The sequence below is a fragment of the Penicillium solitum genome (genome assembly GCF_028829755.1).
Source record: "Penicillium solitum strain IBT 25940 chromosome Unknown utg000001l_segment0_segment0, whole genome shotgun sequence".
NCBI lineage: Eukaryota > Fungi > Ascomycota > Eurotiomycetes > Eurotiales > Aspergillaceae > Penicillium > Penicillium solitum.
The window spans coordinates 9168590-9187842 of NW_027072121.1; the positions used below are offsets into that span (position 1 = coordinate 9168590).

The following is a 19253-nucleotide window of genomic DNA, read 5'->3' on the forward strand; positions in this document are numbered from 1 at the left end:
GCCATGTTCTAAATGTAGTCCTCCTGTAGAAGAGTCATACATTCTGCAATAGCCCTCCACACAGATATCAACGCTACATATATAACTGTGCCAATAATCAGGTAGTACGACGGTGTTCGGCGCTCAGTGGCTTAATCGTGGTTCTGCCGCTTCGAGTATTTGTCATCTTGATTGAGCTCCACTGCGCGCCGATCACCGGCATGTAATATGCAGGCGCGATCTTTTTTGAGACAAACCAGTGCCTAAAGCAACTACTAATGGTCAGCGAATGATTGGTGGATAACGGAGCCCTGGAAGAAAATACTATGTCCTCTTGTACAATTTGATTTCAAATGTGGAACGTCATTTTATCAACATATTAACGGTCTCTGAGATTGATATTTGCCCCCATTCAGATGTTTGTTATCACTAATATGGGGTTTTTGTCAAGGCCAAAGATCTTTCCTGACGGTGAAGGGAAGGAACATTGGATGTCTACCTAAGTAGTGATATTCTTCTGAACTCTAGGTACGACCCTAAGCCTAAACTGGCCGAGGGGGGTGGGGTTGCATAATTCTTGTAGCATGCGTATATTGGTTGTATTATTGTGGAGTTGTGTCGGTCACAATCCAGTAATACAGATACAGGTCTAACCCTAATACATGAGTAGTGCGTATCAGGATGACAGAACAATACCATCAAAACAGGTGCTCCAACAATAATAAATTTATATAACTATAGAGCTAGTAGAAATTATTAATAGATATTAATAGTAAAACGTGGCCAAAATTACCAAAAAAACCAATATAGTTGCAATATAGTTGGCCAGATAATTTAGTAGTTATCTAGATAGAAATCGTAAGTGGCTAGATAGAATTCTAGTAATGCCTAATACCATAAGCATTTTGACTAATTCCTATCCGCGACCTCATACCTGGCCAAGTGGTAGCCGGATAATAATGGTAGCCAGATAGATAGTAAATACTAGTTCTTACTGGTAAAATCCTACCTCTTACTAACCCCCACTATCCGGCCACCATATAGTTATGCGGAGGGCATTTGTAGCTTTGGGGATGTATTTTCGGCCATTCTCTAATTTTCAGGATGCTTTCAATGAGCGTGCCCTTGTTTATTGCAACTTTCAGAACACCCTTTACAGGATGGGTGACTGTACAATGCGAATTCCTTTACTGCTAGAGAGTGTAGATAACATAATTCCACAGCTAAGATCCAAGATTTTATTACGAAAGTGATGAATGTATCATTGGTTTGTCAAAGTGATTGGTTACCGGTGGCGGGAGTCACCTTGGAGAACATTTGAAGTTGGCCCAAACAGTGTTTGAAGTGCCCTTGAGCTGTAGAGCAGTCACATCACTTAGCTCATCAGTTACTTTCGTCTGATTGAAGACCCAAGAACATAGACTCCCTCAACGGGATGCTTTGCTGCTAGCTCATCCGGCTGCTCCCAGCTCTGCACATCAAGTTGAAGAGATGTATCATGCTGAACCTTCTCCCAAAGGCGGTTCCAACTAGACAAATCGTGATAATAGTACGGCATGCGACCGAGGGTGGCATTGATTGCGCTTTGATCCCGACACGCCATGATACGACAGACGATGAGTGAGCCTGGCTTAGCAGTCATCAAATCGAGCACTTGTTTAGCCACTTCAACTTGCTTGTCCCAGTCAAAAACATGAAGGAACAAGGAGATGTATACCATATCAAGCTCCCCCTTCAACCCCACCACCAGTTCCGAATTGTCATCCGTGATGTCGGCACCGATGAGTTGATCACTCATCTTGTCATGGTCAAGGAACAGATCACAACCGAGCTGGAGGAATTCGGGACGGATATCAGATCCATAGAGGCTCGAACAGGGTGCGCCGTCATAGATCTATGGTTGTCAGCGGGCTTCGCCAACATTTGAAGAGAATACCAAGATGCAAACGTACCAACCGGCGAAGCTCCTGACCAAAGGCACAGCCGAGGTCCAACAACTTCTCTCCGTCTTTGGTCCGACGGAGCAACTCAGGATAGAGGGGCGAAGATGCAATGCTAAGCTGGAGAAAGGAAAACTTGCCGATGCAAGCATATGGAAACTGAACATGGTGAGTAGTGTTGTCTTCCAGAATGTTACTGAGAGACGTACGATTTTGAATGCTCGATCTCTCTGATAACGGTTAGTGATCTTAGCTAAGAAAGAAATTTGGAGTTGCGGCACTGACCAGTTGACGAACGTGGTCCAAGATCTTGTCTGCGGGGATATTACTGTATTCCTCTAGGATGGATCGGACGGGTTCGTCGACATGGTTGAGATTAGGATCGTATAAGAGTTTTGGGTCGAAGCCCTTCGTCACCGCGTCTTGAAGCTGAGAGTCTGGATGCATAATGAATAGACAGCGTGAGATAGTGCAAGAAAAACAAGATGTCCAAGAAAAGTAGATTTGCTACAAGAGACTCTTCATGAACTTGTCATGCGAGATCCATATCAACTTGATATATCTAAACTGGATCGGTGGGAATTATAGATCACATTAATAGAACGTGCATGTTGCGGTGTGAAGAGTGACAATATTGCTCATGTGTGTATCAATAACATGTATAAAGTACGAAATGCAGCTGACCATTACGACTGGAAATGTCCTACGTAGGCAAGGGCCAAAGACATTTGTTATTGTGAAAAGAAGTAACTAACTAGTGAGTGAGTGCCTGGGTCAGCCTTCTGGCCCTCGGATTTTCCGTCTAACGTGCAAGGGGTAAGCACGTCTGGAATGGATCCATGATATGTATGGTACACACTTGTTTACTAAGTCTTTACCTAAACTTCCCCACCAAAAATGCCTTACCTTAACCCAACTTCTCTTTTGAAATTTGTATAGAAACAAATTTTTTATCTATTTTTGTTGAAGTGAAAATTGGTAAATAAATAAGATCTATACATGTAATTTAATCGTATGAACTTTTGATAGAGAATGATTAATTTTTGAATCTGAGCAAAAGTTGAAAACTAAAGATTTAGAATAGGCGCCTATACATAACTATATATAATTGACATTTGAACTACCTCTAACACTTTGGTTGCTAACCATTCAATCATTGTTTATAATATTGTATCCGGAAAGAGAATTTTTGTTAATCAACAAGTTAGAACTTATTTAATAAGAAAAAAAAAATCATTACACCGTAGGTTACAAAAAATACAGCTCTAGAAAATTCCAATCTTTGGTGGGAAAACGGGCATAGGACCTTCCAATCAGATTAAAAAAAGGTATATCTCTAGAGTCAAAATAAGAAGGTACATATTATCAATCAAGCTCAAGAAAAACAAATAAAGAATAAACAAATAGATCAATAAAGATATTTAACATTTTAAAATTATAAGCGCCAGCTAGCCACCAGACTCCGGCTTGTCCGCTGATTGGTTTGATCCCAGAAGGAGATATTCGCTGTCTATCAGACAACATATTGGGTGAAGAAAGAATGTACACGAATCTTGGTTGTATGTTGGAAATTGCGCATGCAATCCTACCTTGGACCAGACACCTCAAATACTTGGACCCTGCAGGGGGCGCCTGACACACGGCTTTTGAATGTTGGGATTGGATCTCTGATACATGCCTCTATGCGAGGACGTCTAGAGCTAGCCATGGAAGATCTTCAGCAGGCGAATCTGCGTGCCGTGCTAGAGATATTCTTTTTCTATTATTATTATTATTATTATTATTATTATTATTATTAGAGAGCTTGATAGTGTTTGATCGGATCTCTCTTTAATAGAGGACATTTCACCTTTGACCTCAGTTGGATTTGGCCACTTCTCCATCCTTGAGTTTCCTTTTCTTGAATTTCTTTTACGTCCGATGCAGCCTTCAACAGACAGCCTCAAAAGTCCGGTCTCCGTTCTATTCGGACCACAATGCAGCAATTTCGATGATGTTGCGGCTGAAATAAGCAAAGCTCTGGCTGAAGATCCGTCCGTACAATTTATACGGGATATTCTCACTGAGTTGCCTTCTCTCTGGGCCGATATAACCAAGGCCTTCCCGTCCCTCAGCCAGATTTCAGGGAATGAGCAGATTGTCGAATTGGTACAAAAGCTGAATGGCTTGCCATCACCGGCCACCGCAGAGCCTACGAATGTGATCCTGACTCCTCTCACTGTCATTAGTCAAATCTTAGAGTTCGCCAAGCTCAACGATCGGAATGATGAGCAAAAGATCATTGACGCCCAAGGATTCTGCGTTGGATTCTTGTCCGCCGTTGTGGTCGCTTGCGCTAAGGGAAATGATGAGTTTCGGTCACTCACAGCGACAATTATCCGACTCGCCGTCTGCATCGGCGCTCTGGTTGACTTGGACGAATTGATGAATGGAAGCAGTCGGTCTGTCGTTGTAAGGTGGAAGGACCTTGCTGGTTGCAAGGCATTTGAACACGTGATGGCATCTCATCCAAAGGCAAGCTGCTCCCCTCCACTCTTTCATTTCGTGGACACCCCTCGTCGAACAATTATCTAACTTCCCTGTCTAGGCCTACGCATCATGTGAGTTGGACACAAATTACATGACAGTAACAGTGTCCGGGGATGAGATGAATGCGCTGGTCAAAGATCTTACACGTCATGATCTGTCAGCTAAACCCATCGCTCTCAAGGGGAGATTCCACCACAAGACACACAGAGTTGCCGTTCAGCATATGATCACGTTTTTTGGACAAGACAAACGTTTTCAGTTACCAGCTGGGACCAAATTGCGCCTGCCTCTTCGATCCAACGTGGATGGGAACATCGTTGCCCAAGATGATATCCTCGCTCTTGCAATGGAATCCATTTTGATCATGCAATGCAAGTGGCTTCCAACCGTGGCCAATGCATTTCACGAAATCCGAAAAGTTGACAACACTGCTCGCTTGCTTACGGTAGGCGACAAATCTATCATCCCCCAAAGTGTGAGAATGCAGTCCATACAGGGAAATGACCATTGTGACTTTCGCGGCGAGACAAACGGGCTCACTAATGGCCACGTCTCTCCCAAAGGAACGGAAGCGGTCCCAGCTGTGCGCAATGGCACTCTCAACGGTCATTGTGATGCTTCAGGGACCCCGATTGCAATTGTTGGGATGGCCGGTCGGTATCCCCAGGCAGATTCTATCGAGGCATTATGGGAGATGCTCGAATTAGGACGATGCGCTGTCACTGAGATGCCCGAAAATCGATTCAAGCTGTCCGAGATGCTGCGACAGCCAAAGGGGCCCTTTTTCGGGAACTATCTGGATGATCCAGATGCTTTCGATCATAGATTCTTTGGTATCTCTGCTCGCGAGGCAGAAGCCATGGATCCCCAGCAGCGCCTGCTCTTACAAGTTGCATACAACGCGATGGAGTCTGCCGGATATTGTGGGATATCCACTTCTTCATTGACCTCGGATATCGGCTGCTATATTGGTGTTGGCTCGGACGATTATACGGACAACGTTGGGTCCCAGGACTCTAACGCATTTTCCGCGACCGGGACCCTTCAAGCATTCAACAGCGGGCGCATCAGTCATTACTTTGGTTGGAGTGGTCCATCGTTGACAGTTGACACCGCTTGCTCTTCCGCCGCTGTGGCAATTCATCTGGCATGCAAGGCCCTGCAGGCAAAGGAATGCGCGATTGCAATGGCAGGAGGAGTGAACGTCATGACCAGCCCCAAAGTGACTCAGAATCTGGCCGCTGCCTCTTTTCTGTCTCCGACTGGTGCATCCAAGGCATTTGATGTTCATGCAGATGGGTATTGCCGTGGTGAAGGCGCCGGGTTGGTGATGTTGCGGCCGTTGGAAGACGCCCTTCGTGATCACGATACTGTTTTGGCTGTCATCGCAGGTTCAGCTGTTAACCAAGGGTCTAACTGCTCCCCGATTACTGTGCCTGTTTCAGAGTCTCAGCAGTCTCTGTATCGTAAAGCTCTTGCCGCTGGAGCGACTTCACCATTTGAGGTCACTTATGTCGAGGCTCATGGAACTGGTATGTCATCCCATGCTCCTAAATCACTCGTTACTGACACTGATATTCCTACAGGAACGCAAGTGGGAGACCCCATTGAGTTTGACAGCATCCGCCAGGTTTTTGGTGGAGCGATGCGCGACCAAAGGCTGTACATTGGGTCTATCAAAGACAACATTGGGCACACGGAGACCTCGTCGGGAGTTGCAGCGCTATTGAAGACAGTTATGATGATCCAAGAGGGCAGGATACCAAAACAGGCAAACTTCACTCGCTTGAATCCTAAGATACCCTTATCTGATCAAGAAGATATATCAATCCCTGAACAATCTACCAAGTGGGAGTCCTCGCATCCAACGGCCATGGTGACGAATTATGGTGCCGCTGGAAGTAATGCTGCCCTCCTGGTCAAGCAGTACCGAGGCCCATCGGTCAGCTCAGAATATATCGAAAATTGCCCATTGGAAGTCCCCATCTTCATTTCGGCAAAGTCTCAGGAGTCCTTGCGAGCTTACTGTGAAGCACTTCACAAGTTCGTAACCATCAGATCAATCAAAGAAAATTCGAGATTGCTCCAAGATGTTGCGTACAATCTTGCTGTCAAGCAAAATCGGTCAATGGATTATACCGCGACATTTTCGACAGACTCGAAGGATGTTTCTGCCTTTTTGAAGAAGCTCACTAATGTGATTTCCGATGGTACCTACACGCAAAGGAAACCGGCAAAGCCACTTCCTGTGATCCTTTGCTTTGGTGGCCAGACTGGTAACACGGCCAGTATCTCTGAAGACTTGTTCAATTCATGTGGACATTTGCGGCATCACTTGGTAAGTCGTCTTAGTCAAAACTGAGAACTGGCATGATTCTAACCCACCAAAATTAGATGCAATGCGATAACACTTGCGAAGCGCTCAGCCTACCCAGTATATTCCCGACGATTTTCCAAAACAGTCCAATTGAAGACCTTGTATCCCTGCATTGCATCCTTTTCTCTATCCAATACGCGTCTGCAAAGGCCTGGATGGATTCAGGAGTGAAAGTGGACCGTATCATCGGGCACAGCTTTGGGCAGCTCACTGGACTTTGTATTTCCGGTACCTTGAGTCTCTCTGACACCATGACGCTAATCTCCCAACGAGCCAGATTAATCCATGGCAGTTGGGGTATGGAGCATGGTAGCATGCTGTCCATTAAAGGTACACAAAAAGATGTTCGCGATCTGGTAAATGCTTGCAACAACGAAGTGGATATCGCGTGCTTCAACGGGGAACGAAGCGTGGTTGTTGCTGGGGACGAGAGTTCCATCGCGAAAATTGAGATTATGGCTGCAGACAAGCCCAGGCTCATCGAGACAAAGCGACTCGGTAGTACTCACGGCTTCCACTCCAGACTGGTTGACGCGATTGTTCCTGGTCTCACTCAAGTTGCTCAGTCATTGGTGTATCATGAGCCACAAATTCCGATTGAGGCCTGCACTGTTTTGGAGGACTGGACATCTGTGACTCCCAAGAAAATCGTCCAGCACAGCCGCATGCCTGTTCACTTCCAGTCAGCTGTAAATAAAGCAGCACTAAAGGCTGCTGGGCCAGCCTATTGGCTTGAAGCTGGATCGGGCTCCCCTGTAATCCCGATGATTCGACAGATTATCCAGTCTTCCAGTTCACCCCAAGGACATGTTTTCCAATCCCTGAACCTTCATGACGATCAAGCACAGCGAAACATCGCAACCGCCACCGCAAACCTTTGGTCCAAGGGTGCGGAAGTACAATTTTGGCCCTTCAGCTATCATCAAGCACCCTCTTACAAGTCGATGAATTTGCCCCCTTATCAATTTGCGAAGACCAAGCATTGGATTGCATTTGATCCACATGCGTTCGTTCCCAAAACATCTCCACCGATGCCAGAGACCGCACATGGACTTGTGAATGTGCTTGAACAAACCACCAGAGACACTGTGTTTTCCGTCAACGTTTCTGACTCTCTGTATCGCTTGTGCGCACAAGGACATTCTGTTGTTGGTCAAAGCTTATGTCCTGCATCTCTTTACATCGAGATAATTTTGAAGGCGGCAAGCAAGCTCGCATCGGGTGGACTTGATGGGCTCATGCCACACGTACAAAACCTGAGTATATCTGCCCCGTTGCTTCTTGAGTCCGAAGGAGAAGTACGTCTTCGGCTATCAACAACTGATACCGCACTCACGTGGTCATTCTCTTTGTTTACACAGACGGCAATATCATCCCAAGAAACACATGCCACTGGTGAGATCGGACTTCACAAGGTGGACGCAGCGTCCAAGGCTTCCTCGCGTTTCCGATCTCTCGACCGCCTCATCACCCCGTCACGCGCTGAAGGCATTTCCAAATTATCGGATTCCAATGGTCTGATGGGTTCACCCGTCTACCAGACTTTCAATCGAGTTGTCGCATACGCAGACTACTTCCGAGGTGTCCAAGGAGTGTTTTCCAATGGAAATGAAGCCATGGGTCGGGTTTCCTTGCCGAACTCTCCAAGTGCGAATAGTATTTGTGATCCTGTGCTAGTCGACAATTTCCTTCAGGTCGCCGGTATTCATACCAACTGCTTATCCGACACCCGGGATGACGAGGTGTTTGTATGCAGTGCCATCGGGGACATCTTTATCAGTGATATCTATATTCAAAGAGACACCAAGTCCACTGGAACAACCACCACATATACCAGCTATGACCGGCCTTCCAAAAAGCAATTCACAAGTGATATTTTTGTCTTTGACTCTGAAAGCGGAAAGATGCTTGTCGCTATTATGTCTGCAACTTTCACCGGTGTCCTGATGTCCAATTTGTCTCGCGCGCTTGGAAAATTGAACAAAAGCTCTCGTGTCTCGGCCTCCCAGCCAATTGAAACAAATCCACAACTTGAGGCCCAGTTGCCGGAGTTGACAATTGTGCCCATTTCTCAGCAAGAGAGTTCAGCCGATGGAGGACACGTGGAAGCTGTTCGAGAGATGTTCCACACTCTGCTTGGTATCCCGCTCGAAGATTTGCTTCCATCTTCAGGCCTTGAAGACATCGGTGTTGATTCGCTCATGCGGACAGAAGTGTTGACTGAGATCAAGAAGCGCTTCAAGTTTGACTTATCCGTGAGCGCATTGATGGATATCCCCGACATCCAAAGTCTCACCAATGCAATTTTCCCGGGTGCTTCGCCACAAATTGAGCGAATTTTTACCCCAGCAGAGACCCCAGCCAATGGAACGTTGAGTCGTTCTAGCCAGACGAGAGCCGTGTCCCCCGTGGGCGATTCATTTGCTGAATTGTCAAGAGATGTGTTTGCCAGCGTCAAGGAAACTACCGCTCATAGTGAGAAAACCCAGTGGACTGGATTCTGTGATAAGGTCCATCCTCAGCAGATGGCCCTTGTAACAGCTTATGTGGTTGAGGCTTTCCGAACCATGGGGGTTTCACTTGAGTCATTCGAACCAGGACAGGCAGTCCCACAGATTCCAGTATTGCCTCAGCACCATCAGGTCAGGGAGCAGTTGTACTCAATCTTAGAATCTTCGGAGTTGGTGCAAAGGCATGACAATGTTGCTCTAAGAACGGAGAAAGTAGTCCCGTCCACACATTCATCTGTTCTTCATGAGCAAATTGTCCGAAAATACCCTCATCATGAGTCAGAACATAGCCTTCTTCGCACCACTGGCACTCAATTAGCTCAATGTTTGACTGGGTCAGCTGATCCTCTGGCCATCCTGTTCCAGGACAAAGAAGCGCGTGAACTCATCGGAAATGTGTACACCCATGCGCCAATGTTCCATTCTGCCACCATCCATTTGACTCAACTCCTCCGGGATGTTCTCAGCAAGGCCGACCCTGGCAGAGAAATTAAGATCCTCGAGATCGGTGCTGGTACTGGTGGTACCACCGGCTTCCTTCTCTCTCAGCTCGCGGACGTCGCTGGGCTACGCTTCGAGTACACATTCACAGACATCTCATCGTCATTGGTTGCTCTCGCACGGAAGAGATTTCAAAAGTACGACTTCATGCGCTACAGACTTCTCAACGTGGACCAGGACCCTCCCCAAGAGATGCTCGGACAATATGATGTCGTCCTCTCGTCAAACTGTATTCACGCCACTCCCGACATCATGAAATCAACGAAGAACATCAGTAGGCTTCTGCGATCGGATGGAATTCTTTGTCTGATTGAGCTGACCCGGAATTTGTTCTGGTTTGACCTGGTCTTCGGATTACTTGAGGGGTGGTGGATGTTCAACGATGGTCGACAGCATGCCCTTGCTAGTGAACATGTTTGGAATAAGGCCCTTCGCCAGGCTGGCTATCATTGGGTTGATTGGAGTAGTAACGCTTCAAAGGAATCGGAGATTCTGCGACTGATTGTTGCATCCCCAGCCAAGCTTGAGCCGGACGGAACTGCATTTATCACTGAGGAGACAGTAACCTTTGCAGAGAAAGATGGCGTCCAGCTAGAGGCGGACATTTACTATCCTTCCGAAGTTGATACATCTGGCCGACCACGGCCTATCGGTACGTGAAACAGATTTCGAGTTCTTTCAGTGAATTACCATAGCTGAAATATTCCAAAGCCCTCATTATCCATGGCGGTGGCCATGTCATGCTGTCCCGCAAGGATATCCGCCACGAGCAAAAAGAAATGTTGCTCGCCGCAGGTTTCTTGCCTGTCAGCATTGATTACCGCCTCTGTCCAGAGATCTCTCTCTTGGATGGGCCCATGCAAGATTCCCGAGATGCTTTCAGGTGGGCTCGGGAGGTACTGCCATGCTTGGTGCTGGAGCGCTCCGATATCATACCTGACGGTGACCATGTCGTCAGCGTTGGTTGGTCAACCGGTGGACATCTTGCCATGACGCTTGCCTGGACGGCTGCGGAAGTTGGCGTAAGACCCCCGGAGGCAATTCTCTCCTTCTACAGTCCAACGGATTATGAGGATCCCTTTTGGAGCGAGTCAAACCTGCCATTTGGTGAGTCTGCTACTCCCATTGGTACATACGACCAGTGGGAAGCCGTTCAACCTACGCCCATCACTGCATACAACCCTCCCTCATCACTAGGCGGATGGATGAATCCTAGTGATGCCCGCAGCCGAATCGCATTACACATGAATTGGACTGGGCAGACGGTTCCGGTCCTACTCAACAACCTGGGCTCGAATCTCGGAACTTCAAATTCCGAATTGAAACAACCCAGCATTCGAGATATCCAGGCCATCAGTCCTCTGGCCCAGATTCGTTCCCACAAATACAAGTCGCCTACTTTCATCATTCATGGTACCCGTGATGATCTGATCCCCATTGCTCAAGCGAAGAGAACATATGCTGCGCTTTGCGATGCCGGTGTTACTGCGGACATCAGGGTCCTCGACGCAGTGCATTTGTTTGATATATACCCGGACATGAAACGTAATCAGGAAGCAAAGCAGGCCATTCAAGATGGGTTTGCATTCTTGAAGTCGCAAGTTCAAACTCTTTAGCGCCATGTTCTTTTTCAAGCATATGAGGTCAACTACCTAACTACATCTATCTAGAATGCCACACTACTCTCGGGGGCAATATCTCATTTTCGGGGATGGTAGATACTGAATTCTTCTGTGATCGACATTTTGCTGGAGCGAGCGACAGGATGATCTCTATATGATGGATGTACGTATCTGCTAGACTAAATCCCTTCCCCCTACATATCTCATTACTAGTGCTTCCTTTGCTTATGCTGCATCGTAAATCGTTGAAAAGTGCTTAGCAAGTCTTGGTCTGACTAGCACATTTCGACAGGCGTATCTTTCTTATGCGAGGTTTATGATTGTGGGATCTATGGACCCGCTTCTTTTAATTCAGTGTTACACCGCTGGTTCCTAGAGTATGAACATACAGGGTCGCTTTCCAAGGTTGAAAGATTTAGACCCTCCTTACATGTACTGTCTTGTTATGAATGTTTCATCTAAATTCCATCGAGATCGGCTGACACTCTTCAGATATCACTTATGATCCAGTACAAGTCCTATCATGGTTACATATGTCATATTGCATTTTGAATGGCGCATAGATACTATTAGCGGGGCTCATCAAGATTTGAACTACTGAGTAAGTTGGCTGGCTTGATTGCGTGCTTACTCGTGGCTGGGAAATTATCAATAGATTTTACATGCCTTGGAATCTTGGACGTCCGAGATGCATTAATTTTCAAATGTAACAATCATGATATACTACAGCAGAGAACGCTTTGACCCCTCAAGTCCATTTGTTGATCCATTTTATTAAGTATACAATTGTGGTACTCTTAGCACGAATATAGACTTTACTCCCTCCGGCCCGGCCCTAAGACATCCAAGCACTTGGGACAATCTAAAAGAGACCGAGCAAAAAAATGGGACGACTCCTGCAGGAACTATAGCTGATCAGGATTTAAATTTCGGCAGATGATGACGGGTTGGGATCGTCACTGAACCTTGGCATGATTCGTAGATGAGGCTGAGGTTTATGTGGATCAAGCGGAGTGGTTTTCGTCTTCAAGCTCGACTACATAACATTCCAGATCTCCTTACTCCTTGCAGGTGAGTGATGAGTGAGGGGACTATACATTTTCTCCAGCCCTTTTCCTATCTCGTAACCTACACCGCAATTGTCATAGGGCCTACTTGGTTTCCTGCCTGTTTTGACAGTCATCTATGTGTTTGTTTTTTTTTTTCTTTTTCTTTTTCTTTTTCCCCCCTCTCTCTTTCCTCAGAACTGATCTGATCGACGAGAACGGGCCACAGCCAGCCACATACACTGATCGACCGGAAGACCTGAGAGCAACACTAAAGTTATTCTCACTGTCCTCCTGCATAGATCTGTGTCAATTTAGTCAAATTGGGTATCTCCTCTATGCTCACATCTTAAAAGACCTCCTTCTCGCGAGTCCGGCGTGAGCGACTCGTTCGGAAAATAATCTCTTCGCACATCGTCTCGGTTCACATGGCACATGAATCAACCATGTCGCCCGAAATATTGTCTCATATCCCTCCGTCAGCCGGACCAATGGTCCTGATTCTTTTGTCAGTGATCTTTATTTTCTTGACCTCCTCATCTCGAAAGTCCAATCTCCCTTTCATCAATACAAGAGGGACATGGGAGTTCGGTAAAGGCCGCGCACGCGCGCGATACATGAAAGATGCCGCAACACTGATCAAGACCGGATTGAATAAAGTATGCACCCGTGCTCACAGCTCAAACTACGCAGAATTTTTACTCATTTGAATATTTGCTCTAGGCCGGGGTGTTTCGAATCATCACTGATGCCGGCACAAGAACAATGCTCTCACCCAAATATGCCAATGAGATCCGCAGCCTTCCTCAACTGAGTCTGTCAGATAACTTGAAAACCGAGCTGCATGCCGATCTTCCGGGCTTTGAGCCATTTGGAATTGTAGCCAACCATACCATCGTCCAGGATCTCGTCCGGATCAAAATTACCCAGAATCTTGGTTAGTCGCCCCGTGATTCGGTTTGCCGCAACGTTGCTGATTCAAAGTCTATCCATTAGCAAATTCCCTTATGCCGCTCTCTACCGAAGCTACTCACGTTCTGGAGACCCAATGGGGAGACTCAACCGAATGGCGTGATATGCAGGTTAAACCCACTGTTCTCAAGATGGTTGCCCAGCTCTCTTCTAGAGTTTTCCTTGGCGAAAAGATCTGCCGTAACCCTGAGTGGCTTGACATTACGATCAACTATACTCTGAGTGCATTTAGCGCCGCCCAGGAGCTTCGCCTGTTGCCGGAATTCGTACGCGCTATTGCTGTGAGATACCTACCGGGTAGTCGAAAAGCCCAGAGCCAGGTCAAGCAAGCGAGAAAGATCATCAACCCTGTTGTGAAAGAGAGACGCGACGCTGTACGTGCAGGAAAAGGTGTCAAATATCACGATGCACTCCAGTGGCTCGAGGATATTGCGAAGGGAGATAAGTACGATCCGGCGGCGGCGCAGCTTGGCCTCTCTGCGGCTGCCATTCACACTACGACCGATCTACTAACACAGACTCTTCTCGATATCTGTGGTCGCGATGAACTGATCCGTGAATTGCGCGAGGAGATTATCTCGGTGGTTCAAGAGAATGGATGGAAGAAGCAGACCCTTTACAAACTTAAGTTGATGGATAGTGTGATCAAGGAGTGCCAGCGGCTGAAACCAATGGCTATCGGTGAGTTCATCACTGGCCCTAACATGCCTGGCAAGCTGGTTCTGACTATACTATAGCCTTCATGGCCCGTGTTGTCCGAGAAGACGTCGTCCTTTCCGACGGAATAGTAATTCCTAAGGGCGATAAGATGCTGGTGTCCTGCGACAGAATGTGGGATGAGACCATCTACCCTGACCCCCTGAAGTTCGACCCATACCGCTTTGCAAAGCTGCGCCAGACTGATAACCCGAAGAACGAAGCCGCGGCTCAGCTTGTTTCGCCGTCCCCTGAACACATGGGTTTTGGTTTTGGACAACATGCTTGCCCAGGACGATTCTTTGTGGCAAATGAGATAAAGATCTCTTTGTGCCATATCCTGTTGAAGTATGATGTGAAGCTGGCAGACGGGTGTGAGCCAAAGGTGCAAGCGTTCGGCATGCGGAGAGCTGCGGATCCAATGGCCAAAATCTCCATCAGGCGGCGACAGGAAGAAATTATTCTGTGAGCTTAAGGGCTCACTAATAGTGTCTTCTGTACTACAGTCAAGTCCAATGGATAGTATGGTGGTTTGTTCTGCCCAGATAATGAATGTATTGTTGCCACAATTCTCTGCGCGAGATGACTCGTTCTCGGTGTCTTTGACAACTTCAAATATTCGGACTGAATAAGAAGTTATCGACTTATTGACGCAAGTTATGCGTGGAGAATCGGCGTACTTTCGTAATCATGGAGGCGACTATATCTTTGAACACCTGCTATGTCTTACAAAAGTAGATCATATCATTTGATCGCCCAGTTACCTCATTTTGTTGGAGCCTATGTAATATAATCAACTGATTGTGGTAGGATGTTTCAGGAAATAGACGTACGATAATCGAAACTCCTCCAGGACGTGGGGAGTAAATTGTTGGACTAGCTACAGTTGCAGACGCAAGGCAATGGCCGTCAACTGGTATATTACCCAGCACGATGACCTGCTCACTAGGCTAGCAGGACTAGGCGAGAACGAAGGGTCTACTTCTGAGTACCCACCTCCCCTCATCTTTCAATGGGATAGCATTGTCATCTTGAACTCACAGCCCTGGAGCATCCGCTCAATTACCTAATTCAAAGCCGCGAAAATTATTTCTTCTATCCTCTATAGCAGTCCGCAAAATTCCGATCCCACACTAATACAGAGGCCAGGTGAATACTATTGGCATGCTAAAATGGCATAGTTTCCACTTCGCTCACCATGTTGGCAATGTATGAAAGCACGTACTTCCCGAAGGATTTTAACGCTATCCCTAATGTGGTTACTGCGTGGGCGGGGCCGCACGGCGCCTAGCCAACGACCCATTTGTGGGACCCGTGTTGGTCAGCATAACACGTAACTATGTAGTAGTCAAATCATGTCACAATTATAGACCACAAACAATTTTACGCTTTATGTATGCATTCGAATGTTGTGGCGGCGCTGAAAGTAAGCATCCCTTGCGTCGAAAATCTTTACTCGTGATGCAGGACCTGCTTCAGCCCGCTCGGCATCTCAAAAATCGCACAATGACTTTCCTTTTCTCTGAAGGAAGCTCGCTGAAGTGTCCGGAAGGATCCTGAAACAATTCACACCTTCCCCGATTGTTCTCTTCAAGTTGCCAGCTATGGGAGACTCTACTATTCTCTCGGCGGTGTTGGAATACCGCGATGAACTCGGTGCTATTGCAGAGTTCCTTCGAAAGCTAGCAGGCATCTGCTGGACCTTGAATTACTTCAGTATGATGTACGTTTCTGGGAGAGAAAAAATTCCAAACACAGGAATTTTCCCTCTTTGCAATGATATCGCATGGGAGTTCGTCTATGCCTTCGTTCACCCCGCTGCAAGTGCACACTGGGAAGGAGGTGTAAAGATATGGTTTTTGGTTCATCTTGCGGTGGTCTCGTACATACTGAAGTTTGCACCAAATGAGTGGAACGATGTACCGATAATGAAGAACAACATCTATCTCATTTATTTGGTGGTGATTCTTGGCTTTACTGCGGGTCAGCTGTCTTTTGCAGCTGAGGTTGGCCCTGACTTGGGATTTTTCTATGGGGGTGTTCTATGTCAAACACTGGCAAGCCTCGGACCAATCTGCCAGCTTTTGAGCCGGAACAGCACGCGTGGAGCTTCTATTCTGACCTGGTATGTCTTCGTTCCCTCAATCTTTCCAAGATTCCCTGTATCCGATACCTTGAATGCTTACTTGTAAAAAGGTCATTACGTGCGATTGCAACTTTTGGGGGATTTATCAAACTCACAATCTACTATGTCTTTGATACCCCTGCAGGTCCGTGGTTCGAAAGCCCAATGTGCAAGTTTTACATTGGATTGACTCTCACCCTTGACATCATATACCCTTGTCTGTATTATGTTATTCGACGTCAGGAAAAACGTATTGCTGTGGGGGAAAAGAAGGTCAAATAGAAGAACATCGAAGCCATGTGACTAGGGAGCAGAATGACGAAACCACAATGCATGGATGGGCAAATCAATTGGTCCTGCATCAATTTTGTGCTCACACCTCAAGTGCTAGGTACACATGTGGGTCAATAGCTAGGAATGGTGGAATAGTGGCGTGGCTGGATTGATGATTCTCAGGTTTTTTAAGCTGTACGTACGTTCAGTTATTTGAGTAAACCCCGATTACCGTTATTCTATATGCTACGACAAAACCATGTGCGCAGGTGATGTACTAAGGTATGTGGTCACATTGAGATTGTATTTCTTCAATTTAGTGCAGCGATCCAATGTACCATCCTTAAGTTGCCAGTTGGCTAGTAGCTACAGCACGTAGCAAAAATTAATCGAGGGATTAATGGGCAGTCAGTCGCCTTAGGTCTCCTTATGCGCGCAATTCTTTGACAAGAAAATCAACATTGGATGCACTTGAGCCATTGCATATTTGTCATTATGCACCAGACATCTGGAGCTTCCGGAGGCAAGGGGTAGAGGCCATGTACAAGGCTGTCTCATCAAGGATCGCCCCAATCATCGGTGTCGCTGCGGAATCCATGGATTTCATCGGACTCGGTCACCTACCTACCCACTTGCGATTCATTCTCTTTTTGCGCCACAATTACACCTCATCGCCTCCATTCCACGCTGTGCTCTCTGTCCCCGAGATCTTCACGAAAAGAAATCCCTAGTCCCCGAAGCTTCGCAAGGCACGTCCTCAGTGCCCCAGTGCCCCCACACTCTTCACGATCTCAAATATCCTCTTCATTTTGGCGATTTTTCCCTTGACGTGGATATCGATTGAGTATCTGCAATGATGGAGAAATCCAATTTCAAAGTCATCATTGTTGGGGGATCCGTTTCTGGTCTGACTCTTGCGCATTGTCTGGCCAAAGCGAACATCGACCATATCATTCTGGAAAAGCGAGCTGAGATAGCCCCCCAGGAAGGAGCCTTCATTGGTATCTGGCCAAACGGAGCGCGAATCCTGCAACAACTGGGGGTTTATAGTAGCCTCGAAAAGCTCACCGCACCGATCCACCGGATGCATATTTCCTATCCGGATCGATTTTCCTTCAGCAGTTTGCTGCCCAAGAAAGTGCATGAAATGTTTGTCGCATACTCAGTGCTCTCTTGTACAAAACGTTATTTTTCTGACTTATTGCATCAAAGATTCGGGTACCCTATAATTTCTATCGATCGCCAAAAGGTTCTGGAAATATTGCTCAATCTTTACCCCGAAAAATCGAAGGTCTTGACCAACAAGCGTGTGTCGGAAGTACGCCTTGGGGAACACCGCGCCAGTGTTCTAACAGATGATGGGAGTATGTTTGAAGGCGATCTCATTGTGGGCGCAGATGGTGTCCACAGCCGTACCCGATCCGAGATGTGGCGGTTGGCCGATGATATAGATTCCGGTTACATTTCGCAAAGTGACAAAACAGGTTCTTAACCCCTTTCCCACAATGGGTATTGCAATGGTTCGATGATTGGATGCTAACTCACTCTTGATCTTGGTTATTCAGCTCTGAAAGTTGAGTATGCGTGCGTATTTGGAATATCGAAGCCGATACATGGTCTAGAAACAGGAGAGCATATAAACCGATACGGGGATCAATTTTCTGTTATAACTTTCCACGGGAAAGATGGAAGAGTCTTCTGGTTCATCATCCAGAAGCTTAATCAGCCTTATGACTATCCCAATGTCCCTCGTTATTCCCCCAACGACGCTGCCGATCTTTGCAGCAAATTGTCACATGTTTCCATCCTGGGGGATATCCGCGTTGAAGATCTCTGGAGGAATAGACTTGTTGTGTCTATGACTGCACTTGAGGAGGGGCTCCTTGAGGCTTGGCATTTCAATCGCATAGTCCTCCTTGGGGACAGCGTACACAAGGTAATAACCCATGCACTTCCATTGATTGAAACCACATAAAGACTAATTTTGTTGACATCAGATGACACCAAACATTGGCCAGGGGGCAAACACAGCTATTGAGGGTGCTGCTGTTCTGGCGTCACTGATTAATCGGCTTGTCCATTCGGATGACATTCCCAGCCCAACTGAGGCTCACGTCGAATCAATGCTTCGGGAGTATCAAAGCCTGCGATATGAGCGTGCAAAGAGTACGTACGAGCGATCCCGATTTGGAGCTCGATTTCATACGCGAGACGATTGGGTGAAGGCGTTTGGTGGTCGTTATATCTTTCCTTTCATAGGTGGTCTTGTAGAGCGCGCAACTTCAAGGGTTCTGGCCAGCGGGGAAACTGTTGATTACCTTCCACTTCCCGATCGGTCGGGATCGGGTTGGATTCAAAAGTCTTCCGAGGGCAAGACAACTGCTCTGCTACAGTGGAGGCTCCTTTGGATTATCCCTGTTACTCTCTGTTGGGCGTTTCTGTGGATCCGCCCGAATTGGTAATGATCCTCTGTATTCGTTTGTCACAAACGGCTTGGAAGCACTCTATAGACATAGAAGTAACTTTACAGCTATTGGTCGACGCAAGTCTCTTAACTCAGAGCTTGGCCACATTCCCTTGTATATTCTAGGAAATTGCCATGGAGCTTTGTACATTTCACGTTTTAGGCGCTGTAAATTTAAACATCTTTATCGCATCAAGTCTCTGAATGAAAGCTAGGCAA

General features: G+C 46.8%; 4 protein-coding genes across 4 annotated transcripts; 3 read left to right on the top strand and 1 right to left on the bottom strand.

The window, feature by feature from the left end:
• Positions 1 to 1366: 1366 nt before the first annotated feature.
• On the bottom strand, positions 1367 to 2366 carry N7455_003548 (uncharacterized protein; the record flags this gene model as incomplete). The annotated part of the gene is made up of 4 exons (XM_040959985.1): positions 1367 to 1873; positions 1932 to 2078; positions 2129 to 2149; positions 2205 to 2366. 4 exons carry the CDS (start codon positions 2364 to 2366, stop codon positions 1367 to 1369), a joined length of 837 nt encoding a protein of 278 aa, XP_040809547.1.
• Positions 2367 to 3839: 1473 nt separating this feature from the next.
• On the top strand, positions 3840 to 11452 carry N7455_003549 (non-reducing polyketide synthase spyA; the record flags this gene model as incomplete). Its single annotated transcript, XM_040960009.1, has 5 exons — positions 3840 to 4370; positions 4507 to 5980; positions 6035 to 6786; positions 6843 to 10488; positions 10548 to 11452. The coding sequence occupies 5 exons, from the start codon at positions 3840 to 3842 to the stop codon at positions 11450 to 11452; spliced, it is 7308 nt and encodes a 2435-aa protein (XP_040809541.1).
• A 1498-nt stretch (positions 11453 to 12950) lies between these two features.
• N7455_003550 (cytochrome P450) lies at positions 12951 to 14641 on the top strand (the record flags this gene model as incomplete). The annotated part of the gene is made up of 4 exons (XM_040960020.1): positions 12951 to 13163; positions 13228 to 13441; positions 13501 to 14157; positions 14214 to 14641. 4 exons carry the CDS (start codon positions 12951 to 12953, stop codon positions 14639 to 14641), a joined length of 1512 nt encoding a protein of 503 aa, XP_040809593.1.
• Positions 14642 to 17423: 2782 nt separating this feature from the next.
• On the top strand, positions 17424 to 19032 carry N7455_003551 (FAD-dependent oxidoreductase; the record flags this gene model as incomplete). The annotated part of the gene is made up of 4 exons (XM_040960039.2): positions 17424 to 17719; positions 17783 to 18054; positions 18136 to 18506; positions 18568 to 19032. The coding sequence occupies 4 exons, from the start codon at positions 17424 to 17426 to the stop codon at positions 19030 to 19032; spliced, it is 1404 nt and encodes a 467-aa protein (XP_040809559.2).
• Positions 19033 to 19253: the final 221 nt, after the last annotated feature.